Below are 19,215 nucleotides of genomic sequence, written 5' to 3'. Positions count from 1 at the left end.
CCACTATATAAAAGAAACAAGTCTGTAGACACAAAAACGTTACTTTTTTTATTTTAATATAAACGTATCCATGTGTGACATTTGTATGTATGAAGAAATGCTGATTAAAAACATTAAACTCTTCTTGTTAGAACTGTTATAAAGACAAAGAAAAAATAAGAATATATTCATTTACATAGAAATTATTATAATTATGCTAGGTAAATAAGTGTGTGTGTGTGTTATATTTTGACTGCTCTCTTGTTGTAGTTAATTAAGCTTACTGTAAATAAAACAGTGTCAGAAGAAGTGAGAGCAGGGTGCTGGACAAGATGAAAGCAGAACTGCTTGAGACACCATTGCAGAGCAGAGTATCACAGCAGTCATTGGTGAAAGTGAAGTTTAAACCCATGGCAAACTTCTCTCCTGTTAGTCCACACAGGGCAGGAAGAACACAGCTCTTTTCATACAAGACCACCTTAAAGTCCGCTGTTCAAAGAAAATTACACACAGTGACATGCTGCACATTTGTCTCCTGTATTTTCCTTAATAATCACTTGTATAATCAGGGCTTTCAGGCAGATCTGGTTATTTTAGTAATGTACAAAGGTTTGAATAAATGTTTATAAAATATGCTCTTCAAAGTATGAACACTGAAATCTGAAGTTCTCACAGCCTGGAATGAAATCAAGCACTGGAAAGTTTACACTCATCCATCACTGACTGAAAGACAATTTTACATTTACATACCACTCTGTCCCACAGCTTTGCTAGAAAGACAGAGCTGACCCGGTGGACACCTGGTTGGGAACTTGAGACAGTCCAGTGGTGAGACAGAAGGAAATACACATGTATAACAGAACAGAGGAACTACAGGAGAACAAATAGAGAGAATTAAATATATTAGCACATTTATAGTAGATGATACACTATATAAACATATAATATCCAGTTCATTAGGTGGAATACATTTAGGTTACTTTCATATTTCATATGAACTGAACTTCACATCTAATTTACTGTTAAACTGACACAAAACAAACGTGACAAAAAAAATATGACAGCAATGACTTATTTTTCACTTACCCACAGATGGGAGAACACAAAGGAAGAGAATGCATCTAAAAACTTGAGACATGTTTCTTGGTCTCCAATTATTAATCGGCACAATTATTTTACAATTCAGAAGGGTCCAGTTTGTACATTATCTGACCCTCAAATCAGATGCAAGCAGTAGATTATCATCTTTCCTCTAACCCCCGCCCCTTTAAACATTAAAAATGTGTCTCCACCTAGAAACATAATTGAATTCAGGCTTAAGCGGAGTTTGTTGATGTCAAACTTTGGCAGAGGTCTTAACGCCCTATTACTCCCCATTTTATATAACCATGCAGGCAGAAACGAGTTTCAATCTCATAATAGTGATCTAAAAAAAAGCTGTGTTCCCTCTAACCAGGTGACAAGGATTTTATAATCTCAAAGGGATAGTTCACCCAAAAATGAAAATGTGATGTTTATCTGCTTACCCCCGGGGCATTCGAGATGTAGCTGACTTTGTTTCTTCAGTAGAACACAAAGAAAGATTTTTTTTTAACTCCAACCGTTGCAATTTGTCAGTTATATAATGTAAGTGGATGGGAATCACGGCTTTGAGAGTCAAAAAAAACATACACAAACAAAACCAAATTAAACCCTGCGGCTCATGACGATACATTGATGTGATAAGACACGAAACGATTGGTCTGTGCAAGAAACTGAACAGTATTTATATAGTTCTGATTCAACGCAATGTTCGAACTGCCACTTATCTCTCAAGAGGACCATTGACACTCCTAATTAAGATTGTAGATAGTGTCAATGGTCCATTTGAGAGATAGGTGGCGGTAAAGCACTTGTCTGTGATTCGCCATAATGCAAGAAGACAAAGTGAACGTGCTCAGGACAGTCTGGACATTGTGGTGAATCAGAGGTAAAAAAAAAAAAATCCATTATATGACTGACAGACTGCTACAGTTAGAGTTAAAAATCTCAGTTTGTGTTCTACTGAAGAAACAAAGTCACCTACATCTTGGATGCCCTGGGAGTATGCAGATAAACATCAATTTTTTTTTTAAATTTTGGATGAACTATTCCTTTAAGGTTACAATCTGATGCCTTTGCTGGCAAGAGTAGAGCAGCAGCACGGATTTGATTAGAGATTATATGTTAATGAAAGACACGCAGGAGAAAGGATGGAAAGTCAAATGACTGAGGGTCTTGTGACTGTAGATGTCCAAAAATCATGATTTAACTAAACTGTGATTCCTCAAGGCAGTTTAGATCAAAAACAGAGCAGAAAATATTCTATGAACATTATACAAAAACCGACTTAAAATAAGAAATATTTTACAGCCACAAAATTGTCATCTTTGACCATGCAACTGCTGAAATAGTCTGCATAAATTGAGCATTGACTACATTTAGACATTACTTTGGGACACATGAAAAACTGAGGTTTTCTGAGGTAGATCAGCCAAAAAGAAAATCACATTTGTAGGAACACCAAGATTCACCCTTATGTTCGTGTACACCATGTGACTCTAAGAACAGCAGTGATATCAGCACTGCATTGACTACAGAAAATAAAACCGGACAAGAATAGGTTTCACTCTTCCTTTATTGTGATCCAAATTTGTACAAAATGGAGATTAGCGGTTAGACTTGGCCACTCTCTCCAGCTCATCTTTCTTCTTGATGGCATAAGAGTTGGAGGAACCCTGCAATATACCAAAAAAAAAAAAAAAAAAAACTTTAATAGCAATCAAATAAAAAGATTCATAAAAGATAAATTATTGTAGATGCCCTGAAGGTGTTGATAACATAAGTAAAATGCTCCAATCAGATTGTTTATCTCACCTTGGCAGCGTTGATGAGCTCATCAGCGAGACACTCTGCAATAGTCTTGATGTTCCTGAAAGCAGCTTCTCTTGCACCAGTGCAAAGCAACCAGATGGCCTAAAATCAGACACACAATAAGTGACCACTTTCACATAAGACCATGACTTCACTCTGCATTTCTGCACTCTGCGTTTTCTATGAATTGCCACCCAAATATAACAGTATCTTGGGATACTAAAAGCGTGCTAACTTATAACAAGTCCCTTACAAGTCAACAGGTATTTTCTTAATGCATGTTCCTGGTCCAATTGTGAACATTTCATTGGTATTTTTTACTCCGTTAGCCAATAGACAAGTAACTATTTAGGCATTGATTTAGCAAACTCTCCCTCAAACGGACCTGGTTGACCCTGCGCAGAGGTGACACATCAACAGCCTGTCTCCTCACGGTTCCAGCACGTCCGATACGAGTGGAGTCCTCACGAGGACCACTGTTGATGATGGCGTTCACCAGGATCTGCAGAGGATTCTAGAAAGGAAATAAAAATTCCCAACATCTTAGAAATAGTTTGACCATTTTTAATACAACATTTACATTCTAAGCCAGACCAAAGGCAAACAGGCATTAATAAATCTGTGGAAAACCGTTGTCTCACCTCGCCGGTGAGCAGGTGGATGATCTCAAAGGCGTGTTTGACGATGCGGACGGTCAACAGTTTCTTGCCGTTGTTGCGTCCGTGCATCATCATGGAGTTAGTGACGCGCTCCACGATAGGACACTGAGCCTTACGGAAACGCTTGGCTGCGTATCTCCCGCTGGAATGAGGGAGGTATTTAGCATATTTCTCCTTCACGGCAATGTAATCCTAACAAGAGAGAAAAATGCATGTTAATTTGCTCAACCTTATTTTTTTACAACAGTCATAGGAAATTCTACAGCCTCTAATTTATCAATGTGATCAAAATGTTACTGAAAAATGTGCTACATGCTTTCTGCCATCCAATTTATAGCTTATTACTTTTTTCTATTATGCATTTTTTTTATAGATAGGACAGTAGAGAGAGATCACAGGAAAGCACTGGGAGGAGAGAGGAAGCGGGATCGGCAAAGGACCTCGAGACGTGAATCAAACTCAGGTCGCCGTGAGCACAGTTGTGCTGTATGCCGACGCATTAACCACGAGGTTATCGGCGCCGACAGCTTATAATTTTTACTAAGTAAAAGATCCTTTAGAATAATTCTAAAAACATTCCAATTCAGGTCACGGTACATGTCTTTTTAGCATACTTTTATGAAGTATATATAACTTTCATATTCGTAATCTTTTAATATGAACAGTTACTGTATTGAAGCATCTTTCATTTACTTCATTAATCATACATATTTAGATATGTTGAAAGTATTAAATATGATTAAACAGACTTTTGAGGAATGCTATTGTACATCTCTTAATAATTGTAGTGCATTATGTTCGGTCTGTCACAGTAAGAACTTGAAATATGATATTTATTGATAAATTTATATAAAGAACATGATTAGTATAGACTTATTTGTGGGGAAAAAAATACTACTTCACATGTCAGGGCTGATTGGCAAATAAAAAGCAATTCTCACAAAAAAGTAATGTCCATGAACACATACCTGCAGGGAGATGTCGTTGATCTGCACATCATCTGTGCTCCATTTGCCAAAGAGTTTGATCTCCGGTGTTTCAGCAACAGCTGGTACAGCCTCCCAATCTTCAGCCATCTTTCAAAGCAAATCAGAATATAATTTTATGTACATAAGGGAGTCCAAAAAACCTCAAAGTATTCACACAGATGCAAGACCAAAATAATCAAATAACAACTAGGTTTGAAATGCTAAATAAATTCACTAAGAACAAGAGTATCAAAATCATTTTTTAAATGGAAACAAGGCAACCCTAACGCATCATAAAATTTAACTTCAAAAGCTATATTGATCAGTTAATACAGTACATAAAGCATAAGATTGTGTTTAATATAGACAATTTACGTTGACATCTAAAAAATTAACACCACGATCTGTTGAACACATTCGGTATATGACCACAAACTACTCTAAAATAACTATAAACGCTTTAAAATTCTGGCGAGGCACCTCAATAATACAGTTAACATGATTCAATCAACTGTTATATTATTTGAAACACAGAAACCAAACTGCTACAGAGGTATCGTTAACAGGAATGGGTTCGCTCATGGTCTTTTTTTAAGAGAGACATAGCGGACTCGCGGACCGCTTACAGAACACGTTCAAATTCACCTTTTTGACGAGCTACAGATGACATATATGGGTTAAAATATGATTATAAGTCTGTTAACAACCAGATGTGCATACTTTGATTACGGTGGAAGGGGTATTAACGCTTTAAAACAGGTTTTTCATCGTTACCTTCGCAGCGTGTGTGTGAATGGCGCACTCGAGCAGGCGGAAAGGAAGAGCGACACGAGGAGCGAGTAAAAAAACCACTTCCGCTCAATGCGCTTCCGAGTCGAGCTCTTCTTCTGCGCTCTCGTGAACGTTTCTGGCGCCGCCTGGCACTTGCTTATGAATAGGGTACAAAAAAAATCGGACTTTTTTTCATTTATTTATTTATTACTTTTTATTATTATTATTATTATTATTATTATTAATGCCAAGGTACCAAAGATGAAAGTACATAAAATATCAACATAACGTACAAAGAGGTGACATTACATGAAAAGCACAATTTATACATGTGGGCTATATAACAATAAATAAATAATACAAAACGAAAGCTTTAACAAAATAAATTAAAGATATGAAATAAATTAACTGTTTTAAAAGCTTTAAGATTCTTGGAAGATATAGTTTGGATATACTGTTGAACCTATTTTTATAAAACAAAAAATAAAGGTTTTTGATGAGTGAATTTACTGCGGTGAAAAAATAAAGACTTTCTTTTTCAAGAAATAGTTTACATAAGTGAAGACCTCATCAAACTAATTATTAAATTAGCTACTTTTTGCTGTTTTAGAGAGGTATGATTACAAATACAACCCTGTAACAAACAATTGAGTGTTGAGAGATAAGCTAAGTAGTCAAAATATAGTCTAATACAGTTTAATAATCATCATTTGTGTGGTTTTGTAATTTTAGCAATAAATGCGAAATTTATATTTCCCACAAATAAAAATAAAAATACAAAAGTTTTCTCACAACAAGAGTTATTGTTTACGTTGAATACTTTTTATTAATGTGTCATGGCATAGTTTTATTCAGAAAATTTATTCAGTTTTTTATGTAATGAATATGAAGCAGTAAGCTACAATTAATACGACATTTCTGTCCCTCTTTAATTTCTCTCTTGTGCTGTGACCTCACACTTTTTTGCATGTAAGCAGGTATTTCCTTCAGGAGTTAGTTTATATAGTTTTAGAAGGAATTACATCTTCGGAGATGCAACTATTATAGTAATCACACCTTAACCACGTATCCTGTCCGTGGGCCATTTTACAAGCAAACATCTTGTTCTTCCTTCTGTCTAGAACAAATACAGTAGGCTGTCGTTGGTTTAAGTATAGTATTCAACCATTAGAGGGCGGCAGAGCCTATACCACTTTGCTTGAAATGAGTAGAGGTTCTCAACCAGGGGCCCTCTAGGGGCCTCAGCATACTTCCGTCACAATAAATGTTCAATAAATGAAAATTATTTACATTTAGTTATGATAAAATAATCTTAAATAAAACTACTTAAAGAAGACAGAAAAATATAAAAGAAAGGTTTTAAATAAATTATGTTTATTTTACAAATTTACTTATTTATATTTATTTATTTTATTTTATATTTCATATATTTATTTTTGCAAATTGTTTTGCTATTTATTTTGCAAATTGGATGACTAAGGGTGCCTGGACAAGATAAGAGCAAATGAACACTATTAAGACTTCATGGACTTTTTTGGATTACAATTAAAAATCAAAACACATCTCAATATACTCCCTTAATAAATGTACATTATTTTGTACTTCACTGTGTTTTATTGGTATATTTTAATTTCATAAAAGTTCACAGTTTAAAATATTTAGAGCAATCAGAATCATGGTTCTGTTTCAGCATTAATTTTTACTTAAATTTATTGCGTATTCTTCTTCATAAAGTATGTAAACCATCATATTTTAATGTATGTAAGCCATATATATATATATATATATATATATGTATATATATATATATATATATATATATATATATATATTATAATATATATATATATATAAGAATTTGTTTTTAACAATATTTTACTCCATTAAAAAATATACTGTAAATATTTAAACTTTCTTCTTTAAATACTGTCTCATTGCAACAATTTGAACAAAGAGAATATAATCAAATGCAGCAATGAAAAATATCAGTCACTGCAAATCAAATACTGTCATAAACAGAATATTATTTATATATCTTTAGAGTAATTTACAGTAAGTAGTCCTACTTGTCGCTTTGTTATTTCGTGTTGTTGTTATTATGAAGGCATTGACCTATTTCTGTTTTAAAATAAGTGATGTTTGTATCGAAACGTTTTCTGTACACGGAGACCTCTGGTAGCGTCGGGGCTTTTATTTTGAAATCCTTCTCGCTGCAGGTTTGCGGAAGTCCTCGCTGCTGTTAGGGGTGCTTGTAGCCTGAATACACACACACACACGGTTGTTCGCACAAAACAGGCTAAGAAACAACACACCCAAACATCATATTCCAGGACGTACACCGCTGTTCTCTAGAAAAGGCCGAAGGAGACCGACATAAGGTGTGATGTTGTTACTTCTCTTTTGTTAGTTCGAAGTACTTGTGCAGCTCAGTGTTATAAAGTGCATGCAGAGGCCTATCACATCCATCACATGCAAAAACCACAAATGCATTTACGTGCAAAGTCTTATTCTGCAGAATTACTAATGGGGGAAAGGGACTTCGCTTCCTTTGTGGTTTGTACCGCATTCATTTAAAGATAAACAAAAGAAGTGACTAGAGGCCTGACTTATCTGTTTCCATCACACTGGCCTGTGCTTGCGCAAAAGTACTGAGCTGTGTCTCAAACCAAGTCAGAAACTCACCCAGGGAGCGGTTTTTCCCATCAGAGGCATGTTTGAACCAGTGAATCATCATTAAAGAATGATTCTAGGTAGACAGCTGACTTGGTTTGAGACGCAGCCGAAGTGAAGACCCGATCTGCATTGATCTTGTTGTGTTGATATTAACAGTTTGGATGTGTTCAGAGCTGTAAAGTATATTTTGACTGTGCAGTCTCTTGCTGTGGTTTTGAGCTAATATCTGCATTATCATCTTACCCTATGTTAACAAGTCTCTCCTGAAGTAAATGAAAAGTTTTACAGTTAGGACGCAAGTTTGTATGTTACTGCTTTTTATTAGTTATCTCCTGAACCTTTTACTAGATACTAAAATGTCACCGAACTAACCTTATTGTTGGCATCAGCCAATAATTCCTTGTTGTTGAACACTTTTTACTGTTTTCTCGTAAATAATGTTATTAATGTTAATTGTATAAATTCTATTTAAAATATTTTAGAATAGTAAAGTATAAATTCACGTCGTCATACTATATGGGGGTTAGTTGACCTGCTATTAAAAAACGTATTAAAATAAATATATAAATATATAAATAAACATACAATGCAGTATCCAACTTCCTTAATAATAACGGAAGTTCTGTATTTCACTGTTTTATATTTTTATACTTTGATTAAAAAAAATAACAAAGTTTTAGAGTTCCCGTATAGATATGTAAAACCACTTAGATTTGATTTGCACTTATCTGTTTATTTTGTTATTTTCTGTGTCTTTCTAATAATTTCCAAGGTATTTTTAAATTGTAAACCTGCAATATGTGTTCTTCACCAAATAATGTGTGGTCTTCATCAAAGTTTATTAATTGATTAATAATATATAATAGACTATCAGAAACTGTACTTAATATAGAATTGTATAGAATTACAGCATATGAAACACACTGAAACCAACATGAAAAAAAATCACTCCCAGTAAAAACAAAAACAAAACAAAAAACTAGATTCTACGATGTAGCCCTGTAGTCTCCTGCAAATAAATGAGTACAGTATTGTTGAACTTGACGGTAAATCTTATTGTTTGATTTCTGGCAGCTTGCACATATTAACATCAGGCTCAACACTCATAATTGGTGTTAGCATAACGTGGCTGATCAGACAGCCGTAACTGGTCACATGCAGCTCCTGTGTTAACCGGCTGGACGTATGGTCCTGTGATGCACGGATCCCACAAGAGCATATGTGGCAGAATAATAGTAATTAATAATAATAGCTGTGTTATTGTGTGGTTTTGGGGAAGGGTTACGGAATAAAAAATGCAGCATTTATGAATAGGTTGTATTCAGGTTAGTATTTATTGGGTTCCTGTTTCATTTCATATAAAGCATGCTTGAGGTTTACTGCTGTGATCTTCATGGAGGAAGCCAGCATGCAGCCGTATTCATTGAAGATATTTTTGATGCACGTTTCCGGTTTCCTTTGTCGATTTTGTGGCATTTGTGCTGTTCGAGACACCTGGTTTTTCTTTTTTTGATTTTTGAACAGCAAGTGTGAAGCTGCACTCACAGCACTCATTCAGCTAGTGGCACATGGCTACTACAGAGAGTGCAATGCATGTGTTTCTGTTGTATATGTAGGGTGTGGTTGATGCTGACAGGGATTTATCAGTGATTCAGTGTGGTGATTGTGGATTCCAGTCTTCAGCTTTATCTGCTGATCTACTTCCTTATGTCAGATGAAATGTCTTAACTTGGATTTCAGAGTTATGTTGTTGACAGTGAGCACTGAACTTATGCTGATTCCGCTTTGTCACTTATTTAGTTTTTGTTTCTGTTGTTGTATGTTTTTGCCAGTCGATTCATTCTCTCAACTGTTTTTTAATTCATTCATTCTTTCATTTGTTCGTTCTGTTTTATTTAATTTGCCTTCCTTTAGTCAAACAGTAGCACATGACACTAGCAACCACAAGGTCATGGGTTCAATTCCCAGAGAATGCAAGTACTGTTAAAATGATAAAGTTTCATTTCGTGCTTTTATTTGTTTGTTCCTTAGTTCATTAATCTGTTCCTTATTTTACTGATTTGTACAATCATTTTTTTTTTCATATGTTTTTGTTCATTCTTTCAGTGGTTGTTTCTCTTTGACTTTTACAGGTGGGCTCTACCTGTTTGCCCTGGTAACGTGTTGCCATGCCCTTCCCTTTCGGTAAGTCTCACAAGTGTCCAGCGGACATTGTGAAGAATCTAAAAGACAACATGACCATTCTGGAGAAGCCGGACATTTCAGACAAGAAGGCTGAGAAGGTATTAAAGACATATGCAGCGTGTGTAAAGATATATGCAATGTGTTTGAGCTTGTACTATGACTATTACCCATTAAAAGCTAGTAATGAGACGGGTTTGTGTCCGCAGGCCTCTGAAGAGGTGTCCAAATCTCTGCTGGCCATGAAGGAGATTCTCTACGGCACGAATGAGAAGGAGCCGCAGACAGAAGCTGTGGCTCAGCTCGCTCAGGAGCTCTACAACAGCGGCCTGCTCAGCACTCTCGTCGCAGATCTGCAGCTCATCGACTTTGAGGTGCTTTTATAGACTTTAGAGTTTAATAGACTTGGCCAGAAAATGACACAAAACTTTTTTTTTTTTTTTTTTTTATTGAGCAGTTTTTAAATGCTGATATTTAAAAAAATAAAAAAAATACATCAAGACATTTACATTTATTCATTTAGCAGACACATGTATGCAAAGTATGAGTCAAAACGACCTACGCCTGACAAATGAATCATATTGTGATGTGGAGGTGTTCAGCCTTTCTGGCTTTGAGGCTGTAATGACAGAGCTGCTCATTTATTAACTGAAACTAAGAATGACCATTTAAATTAGTTTAATTAAATATTTATTTAAATCTTATAAATTATATTAATAATAATGATGATGATGCTTAATTAAAATGTAAGTAATCACCAAAATAAAATTGTGTAATTACAAAAGTTTCAACAACCGAATGAGTTTGTACTTTGTATTACAAATAAATGCAGTTACAGTAGTCATTTTTAGTCATTTTTTGATTATTATTTTTTTAAATAGCTATTTCTACCTGATAAAATATATTTTAGAGCTTAATGTAACTAGAAAAAAAAACAAAAACAATTTTCTTGCTTTTTTAATATTTTATTAATTTTGCATGGCTTTTCCAGGTATAAATATTAATATTAATACATTTTAAATTCCCTTGATATAAGTTTTCCAAGACTATATTGTATGAACCTTGATTCTTGAATAAAAAGCAGTTGTTAAGGAAACATATTAGAATAGGAAATAATACAGCCATTATATCTGGATTTTTAAATGATTTTAAAGAACATTTGTGACCCTGCTTTTAAGTTGCTGGGGTATATTTGTAGCAATAGGCAAAAAAAAAAAAACATTGTATGGGTCAAAATTAACAACTTTTATTTTATGCCAAAAATCATTAGGATATTAAGTAAAGATCATGTTCCATGAAGATATTTTGTAAATTTCCTACCGTAAATATATCAAAACTTAATTTTTGATTAGTAATATGTATTGCTAAGAACTTCATTTGGACAACTTTACTTTAAAGGCGATTTTCTCAATATTTTGATTTTTTTGCACCCTCAGATTCCAGATTTTTAAATATTTGTATCTTGACCAGATATTGTCCTATCCTAAAAAATCAATGGAAAGCTTATTTATTCAGCTTTCAGATGATGCATAAATCTCAATTTCGAAAAAATTGACCCGTATGACTGGTTTTGTGGTCCAGGGTCACATATCGTCTGAACCTTGATTCTTAAATAAAAACAGTTGTTAAGGAAACAGATTAGAATAGAAAATAAAGTAACCACTTATATCTGGATTTTTAAATGATTTTAAAGAACGTTTAGTCTTATTTTAAATCATTTTAAGCCAGCTGTGCTGAGGCCCCCTAGTGGTTCTCAACTGCCTGGTCTAGTCCCTTAACATAATTACTTCAACTTTGTTTAATAGGTAAGAAACAACCATTCAGTTGAAAACATTAAATGAAAAACCTTCAGAGATTCTCCCCTCAGTGTCATTTTTTCAAAAGTGGCTTCTTATTTTGCAACTGAGAGACGTGAATACCATTGTACATCTCTTAGATTTCATCTCTTAGATTTCCATTTGTGAAATGCATGCTTGTATTTTGATCAGTTGAGCTTTCTAATAACAGTTCTGCATGTTATTTGTGTTTAGGGCAAGAAAGATGTGGCACAGATTTTTAATAATATTCTGAGACGTCAGATCGGCACACGGACACCTACAGTCGAATACCTGTGCACTCAACAAAATATACTCTTCATGCTGCTTAAAGGGTGAGACGTGTACACAAAAATATTCTGAAGACATTTATTGGATTTATTTCATATATATAACCTGAATTTTTGCAGTTGTCAGACTAGCTCAATTTGCTTTTTCCGATTTAGAGGCTGGTGTTTAGATCACATTAGGGTTGTGACGATAGTATTGTGTATCGACGATAGCAGATGTCTTTTTCGATAGTCAAGATGATGTTAGGCTCATTCTCCTATTAATGCATAAAATTATAATAATAATTATTATTATTTTTATTTGGTGGCCTATTATAATTCGGCTATCAAATTGCCCAGCTATTTCACTTCAGCACCGCATTTCTCACACACACACACGCGCGCGCGCAAATGAGGATTAGAGCCGGTGAAGAAGAATTCTCCATCCACAAACAGATGTACATCGTCTGCAGATATAAGGTATTTCATTGCACTTTAACAAGTAATCTGAACAGCCTATATATGTGCAATATTTTGAACGAGCCCTCACTAACTGAGTTTAATGCCACAGTTATGTAAGAATGCATCTCATTCTTGTTTCTGTGGCAGTGGGTCGGGCTCGTCATGGGGCGCACGGTCCAAAGCGCTGTATGACTGATGCATCAGTTCAGTGGAACTTTACTCCAAATATATGAACTTACCTGTTTGAAATGCTTTATATTTAACGTGTTCGTTTATGTCCAATATTAGTGTTAAACTGTTGGTCTTTAAATGAAATCTACTATTGATTTTCACCGTTGACTGATTTTGCAGAACACTTAGACTGATAACTTCCGTGTGCAGATGCGGCGATTTTATCACAGGACGTGCGATATGACAGTTGCGTCCGTCTATATATGAACTAGCTGTTTCAAATACAGTATTTTTATATTTAACGTTAGTTTATCAGTATGTTTGAAAGTATATATTTTTTTGATTATTGGTGATTCCATAGGCTCTCTCTCGCGCACCTGCGCAGTTTAAAACACCAGATAGTTATGCTATGACAAGTACAAGTTGCTCCACCTATGCACGATAATATCTTGATCATCGATCTCACGGGCTGACGATATGACGATTTGAAAAATGACCATATGGCCGACCACTAGATCACATCTCAAACAGAGAACTGGTTTGGTGACTAATATGAGGTTTATGTGATCCCGGATTACTCCTAAGATAACCTTATGAGTAAACTTTAGCTGTGTGGGTGCATCAGCGATATCATCTTAAATGTGAATATTTTGGTAGTTTCCTGTCAAAATATAAATTTTATCACCCCAATGTTGTTTTAGACTATCTGTGGAACACAAGATCAGATGTTTAGAGACGTTGATGCTTTTCTATACAGTAGACATGAATGGTGACCAAGGCTCAAACCCCATAAAGCACCCTAAAAGTAGGCCATATGACTTCAGAGGGCTTGAAATAAGTATAGATTACTCTTGTTGTGCCTTTTTTTTTTCATTTTTAGAGCTTGACAACTTTGTTTTATTGTATGGAAAAGAACTGAGCAGCATGAACATTAGCATCTCCTTTTCGGTCTATGACAGAAACTCTACATGAGCATGCGTATATGTTGGCAAAATGTTTCTGATATTGAGTTCCTGTCGTTTTTGTAGTTACGAGTCTCCAGACATCGCTCTGAACTGTGGGATCATGCTGAGGGAATGCATACGGCACGAGCCGCTGGCCAAGATCACCCTCTGCTCCGAGCAGTTCTACGATTTCTTCAGATACGTTGAGATGTCCACCTTCGACATCGCCTCGGATGCATTTGCCACTTTTAAAGTTAGTGTTCTTGTAAATATACAAGCTTTGAGTGTTTGTTTTGTCAGGGTGGCATCTTTGATTATTTCATCTTCAGATGCACTGTATAATTATTATGTCTGATGAATTCCATTTGTTTGGTTTTCTTCCAGGATCTGCTGACGAGACACAAACTGCTCAGCGCTGAGTTTCTGGAGCAGCACTATGACAGAGTGAGTCACGGGCTCTTCTGTCATTGGTTTGCTTTCCGTCATTGTCTGTTGTTTTTGGATCTGATTAGATCTGTCAGTCATTCTGCAGCGGGTTCTCCTCAGAACTGTTTGCATTTAATGTGAAAGTCAATACGATTGGCAGTGATTTGAATTTTAAGTGGGCCCAAAGAGTATATGAGCATTTATGTCTGACTTCAAAAATGTCTTAATGCATTAGACCACAAAATACCAAGAAATGCTACTAGAGCTTTTCTCAGGACTAACTTCATGCCATCATATTTGCACAATTAACTGCTGTAAAATAGATCCTATTGGATGCATGAAGTCAGTTTCCCTCATGTTCTTCAGATTAACTGTGGGCGGCTTTCAGTAACATTTGGCAACTACATGTCCAAATACATATATAAACAATACCGTACAAAATATATATATAAAAAAACGTTCAAAAATTCTTTTTAAAAGAACATCTTCTAATGCTTTTTAAAGGAGTTTCTTCAAAACATAAATTATGCATTTATTTGATCAAAAATACAGGAAAAAATGTAATATTGTAAAATATTATTACAATGTAAAATAACGTTTTTCTATTTTAATATACATTAAAATCTCATTTATTTCTGTCATGCAAAGCTGAATTTCCAGCATCATTACTCCAGTCTTCAGTGTCACATGATCCTTCAGAAATCATTCTAATATGCTGATTTATTATCAGTGCTGGAAACTGTTGTGCTGCTTAATATTTTTTTGGAACCCATGATACTCATTTTCAGGATTCTCAGATGAATAAAAAGTTAAAAAGAAGAGTATTTATTTAAAATAGAATTCTTTTCTAACAATATACACTACCATTCAAAAGTTTGGAGTCAGTACATTTTTATTCTATCTTTTTTTTAAAGAAATTAAAGATTAATATTGTTAGAAAAGATTTATATTTTGAATAAATGCTGTTCTTTTTAACTTTTTATTCATCAAAGAATCCTGAAAAAAATTGCAGTTTCCAAAAAAAAACTTTTGGCATCATTGATAATTCTAATAATAAATCAGCATATTAGAATGATTTCTGAAGGATCATGTGACACTTTATACTGGAGCAATGGCTGATGGAAATTCAGCTTTGCATCACAGAAATAAATTATATTTTAAAGGATATTAAAATAGAAACCATGATTTTATATTGTAATAACATTTTGCAAGATTACCCTTTTTTCTGTATTTTTGATTAAATAAATGCAGCCTTGATGAGCATAAAAGACTTCTTTAAAAAACATGACAAGTCTTACTGAACCCAAACTTTTGAACAGTAGTGTATATTGTTCTTGACATTTAAAATCAAACCAACTAATTCTCGTGAAGTGCTTTGCTTGGAAATTAAGAAATGCCACTTGGTTCTGTATTTAATTTAATGCAGGTGTGCCATAAGTATTCAAATACTTTTTGAGGATACTGTATGAGAAGCCAAACAACTTTATATTTACTGTATATCTCTTTCCTGTCTTTTTTCCCACTTTTGATCTTCAGTTCTTTAGTGAATATGAGAAACTTCTTCACTCAGAAAACTATGTGACTAAGAGGCAGTCGCTGAAGGTAAGAAATGGGTAAATGTATGTATTGGTTGTGCTTTTTTAAACTACCATTTAAAGGTTTGCAATTATTTAATCAAAAATACAATAAAAATAATAATATTGTGAAATATTACAATTTAAATTAACTGGTTTCTATTTAAGTATACGTATTTTAAAATGTAATTTATTCTAGTGATGCAAAACTGAATTTTCAGCACCATTACGCCAGTTTTCAGTGTCACATGATCCTTCAGAAATCATTCTGATATGATAATTTACAGCTCAAAAAACATTTATTTATCACTGTTGAAAATGGTTGTGCTGCTTAGTATTTTTGTGGAAATGGGCGATAGAAATCTTTTTTAATATTCTAAATATTCTTACTGTCACTTTTATTTAATGTAATGCACCCTTGATGAATAAAACATTTAAAAAGTGTATATGTGTTAGTCACTGTGGTATGGAACAGCTCTATAATCCATTTAAACTGAATTCTGTGCCTGTTTACTATTGCAACTAGATCTTTATTTTTATGATGTGTTATGTCGTTTCTCTTTGTCTCAGCTTTTGGGAGAGCTGCTTTTGGACAGGCACAACTTCACTATAATGACGAAGTACATAAGCAAACCAGAGAACCTCAAACTCATGATGAACCTACTGAGAGACAAGAGCCGCAACATCCAGTTTGAGGCCTTTCACGTATTTAAGGTATGAAGTGTCCGCTGAATCTTCCCAGTTCAACACTCACCAGTATGCCATCCTGAAACTTGTCTCAACATAAGTTCTTTCTCTATGCATTTAGGTGTTTGTGGCCAATCCGAACAAGACCCAGCCAATCCTCGACATCCTGCTGAAGAACCAGACCAAACTCATCGAGTTCCTCGGCAAGTTCCAGAACGACCGCACCGAGGACGAGCAGTTCAGCGACGAGAAGACCTATCTCATCAAACAGATCCGAGACCTCAAGAAGCCAACCCCGCAGGACGCTTGAGAAGGCTCACGATTGTATACGAATGCATGGAGGACGTCTAGACAGTGTTTTAGGCAGCGTCTAGACGACGTTTGGCTCTCTGGGACGTTGAGTGGCCGCAGCGCTGGGCATGTTTTTGTCTTTTGCAGGAACTGTTAAATGCCGTTTGAGCTCGGTGGGCGAGAAATATGAAGACAGGGATGAAAAGTAGTCTTGCTTCGCTGGACATTCAACCTCTCCCCTACAATGTTTTGTTCTCATGTTTCAAAAAACGAGCGAAATGAACCGAAAACATGGATGTAGATGCTGCTGCTTTATTGCACATAAAGAATGAGGGTTTTGTACCTCATACACAAACATACACTCAAATGTCTGTTGATGCTTATTGGATATTAATGAATTGCAGGAAATTTGACATGCAAAAAGCACTTAAACACACTCCTGTCAGCTCTTTTGCTCATTGTCGACTAGGGGAAAAACTGCAAATGTGACGCATAAATCATGCTTTGCACATTTTGCTTATCCTGGGTGAGTGAACGTGTACATAGGCTTTTTCATCTTTAAAGTTTCTACCAGTGTTGACTGAGGATTTGTTAGAGTTGTGGCTGTGATGTTGACCCTGATTTAACTCCATTCTTCTCTCATCATTAGTCACTGCACAGAGTGGGTGTAGTGGAATGTTAACTTGTCTGCTTTCTGTGATTGTGCCCTTAACATTCGTGCTCTGACTCAGTTTTTTCTTTGCTTCTAATACTAGTTTCAGTATAACTAACCCCTATACTCATACCTTTTAGTTAGTTTATAAGTTCAAATGTTCATGGGTGAAATCTCACAAATAAACATGTCTAGGTCACATTTCACCCCAAAATCAAAAGAAAAAACAATATATTTTGGGACATTCCTCTCACAAGTTCTCATTACTTTACAGTATCTGGTCTTTTATTTTCTGAATTCATTTTCATTAGTCTTTTTTTTTTTTTTATTTTACTTTTTTTTTATTTAAATAAGTAAAAAGTCTGTACAGGTACTAATATATTTTTAACAAATATATACAACTATTTAAATATATGTCAATTATATAAACAGTTTTACTGTAATATATACTTGTATACAGACTTTTGTAAATTGTGCATTACAGAAATCGGGGCAAAATTGTAATCTTACAAATCTTAAGTTATATAACCACACACAAACTATACTTTCATATATCTGTCTTTTGGATTTGAGGTGAAATATGACCTGGTCAAGTTCTTTACTGGTTTTGTGTTACTTGACTAAATTCACTAGCTTACATACTGTATCTCCTTCCTTTTAAAAGGTTTTTCATTGGGGAAAAAATATTAGCAGCAGACTTAGCTGAAATGGTTGGATGTAGAGAAACTGCTCATATTAGCACCTGATTGTAGCTGCTGAGAGAAAATTGGAGAAGTCATGTCCTTTATGAATGTTTTATTTAGGTTTGTTTTAGCAACAGTGTAGTGGTTGATGGTGGTTGTCATGTAATACTTCAAATCAGTTGCAAGAATGAAAAACCACACATAACTGAGAGTGATTTGGAGGGTTTGGTTGATCATTTTCAAGTTATAGGTGGCATTACTGCTTTTACTCACAAGACAGCCACAATCATCTACCATAAAACTCTTCATTTCTCCCCTAAGCACAAGCAGGTGTTATTCTCAATGGTAACTCTTACTCATTCTCAATGCAGAACTAAAACATGTTCTGCCGAATGTTTACAGTACTGGTCAGAATAACAGGGGTTGACATGTCTATAACAGTATTTTATTTTAGTGAAACCTACAATAAACTTTACGTAGCTTAAAGATGTACAATTTTCATATTTCAGTCTCAGCGTATACTGTTTATGTGGTGACGGGCAACTCACCATTGGTTGGCACATGTCATCTTGTATGCCTGACATCATAATGGCCCCGAGCATTAAGAATTCTGAGAATTAGCAAACTTATCTGGCATATCAGTGCATGTTTCTATTTTGCAGCCTTAGATTAAGCATGGGCTGGAAACCTCTTGGCCTGCTGTCTGTTCAGTTAAACAGTCCAATCAAACCAATGTAGATCTGGCCTGAGTGATAAGACTTAGGCACAAAGACGGTGGAGTTTCATCTGAAATGTCAATCAGTAGCCAGACTAACAGTTGGAAATAAAGTTTGGAATAAAATAATTGTTTCTAGTGTCGTTTTTCTTTGATTAGCAGTGTTTATTCACTAAAATATATGGTACAACCATTTAGGACCTTGTAACAAGGTAATGCCATTATATTATAACATTACGACACCTTTTATACGTATATGTGCATGGATGGATGGATGGATGGATGGATGGATGGATGGATGGATAGATAGATAGATAGATAGATAGATAGATAGATGCAACCTTGTTGTTTATTGAATGCACGCTTTCTCATTCTTGGTCGCGCCCGTTGTCTTTAATCTTATA

At 34.9% G+C, this 19,215-nt stretch overlaps 3 protein-coding genes across 3 annotated transcripts; 1 reads left to right on the top strand and 2 right to left on the bottom strand.

Moving 5' to 3' along the window:
• Positions 1-50: 50 nt before the first annotated feature.
• On the bottom strand, positions 51-2,468 carry lypc (ly6 domain containing, pigment cell). The gene is made up of 3 exons (XM_042740173.1): positions 1,066-2,468; positions 730-849; positions 51-468 (listed from the first exon to the last, which is right to left on the bottom strand). The coding sequence occupies exons 1-3, from the start codon at positions 1,115-1,117 to the stop codon at positions 260-262; spliced, it is 381 nt and encodes a 126-aa protein (XP_042596107.1). The 5' UTR covers positions 1,118-2,468; the 3' UTR covers positions 51-259.
• Positions 2,469-2,617: 149 nt separating this feature from the next.
• Positions 2,618-5,406, bottom strand: LOC109093441 (40S ribosomal protein S5). Its single transcript, XM_019107182.2, has 6 exons — positions 5,273-5,406; positions 4,499-4,606; positions 3,513-3,722; positions 3,257-3,385; positions 2,875-2,973; positions 2,618-2,735 (listed from the first exon to the last, which is right to left on the bottom strand). The coding sequence occupies exons 2-6, from the start codon at positions 4,604-4,606 to the stop codon at positions 2,667-2,669; spliced, it is 615 nt and encodes a 204-aa protein (XP_018962727.1). The 5' UTR covers positions 5,273-5,406; the 3' UTR covers positions 2,618-2,666.
• A 2,085-nt stretch (positions 5,407-7,491) lies between these two features.
• On the top strand, positions 7,492-18,940 carry cab39 (calcium binding protein 39). The gene is made up of 9 exons (XM_042740172.1): positions 7,492-7,647; positions 10,075-10,224; positions 10,333-10,497; positions 12,154-12,272; positions 13,868-14,036; positions 14,168-14,227; positions 15,746-15,811; positions 16,354-16,497; positions 16,592-18,940. The coding sequence occupies exons 2-9, from the start codon at positions 10,111-10,113 to the stop codon at positions 16,778-16,780; spliced, it is 1,026 nt and encodes a 341-aa protein (XP_042596106.1). The 5' UTR covers positions 7,492-7,647; positions 10,075-10,110; the 3' UTR covers positions 16,781-18,940.
• Positions 18,941-19,215: the final 275 nt, after the last annotated feature.

Source organism: Cyprinus carpio, chromosome B15 (genome assembly GCF_018340385.1).
Source record: "Cyprinus carpio isolate SPL01 chromosome B15, ASM1834038v1, whole genome shotgun sequence".
NCBI classification, from domain to species: Eukaryota; Metazoa; Chordata; class Actinopteri; order Cypriniformes; family Cyprinidae; genus Cyprinus; species Cyprinus carpio.
Note: the sequence above shows the minus strand (reverse complement) of the source record. Positions and strands in the feature narration are given on the sequence as shown.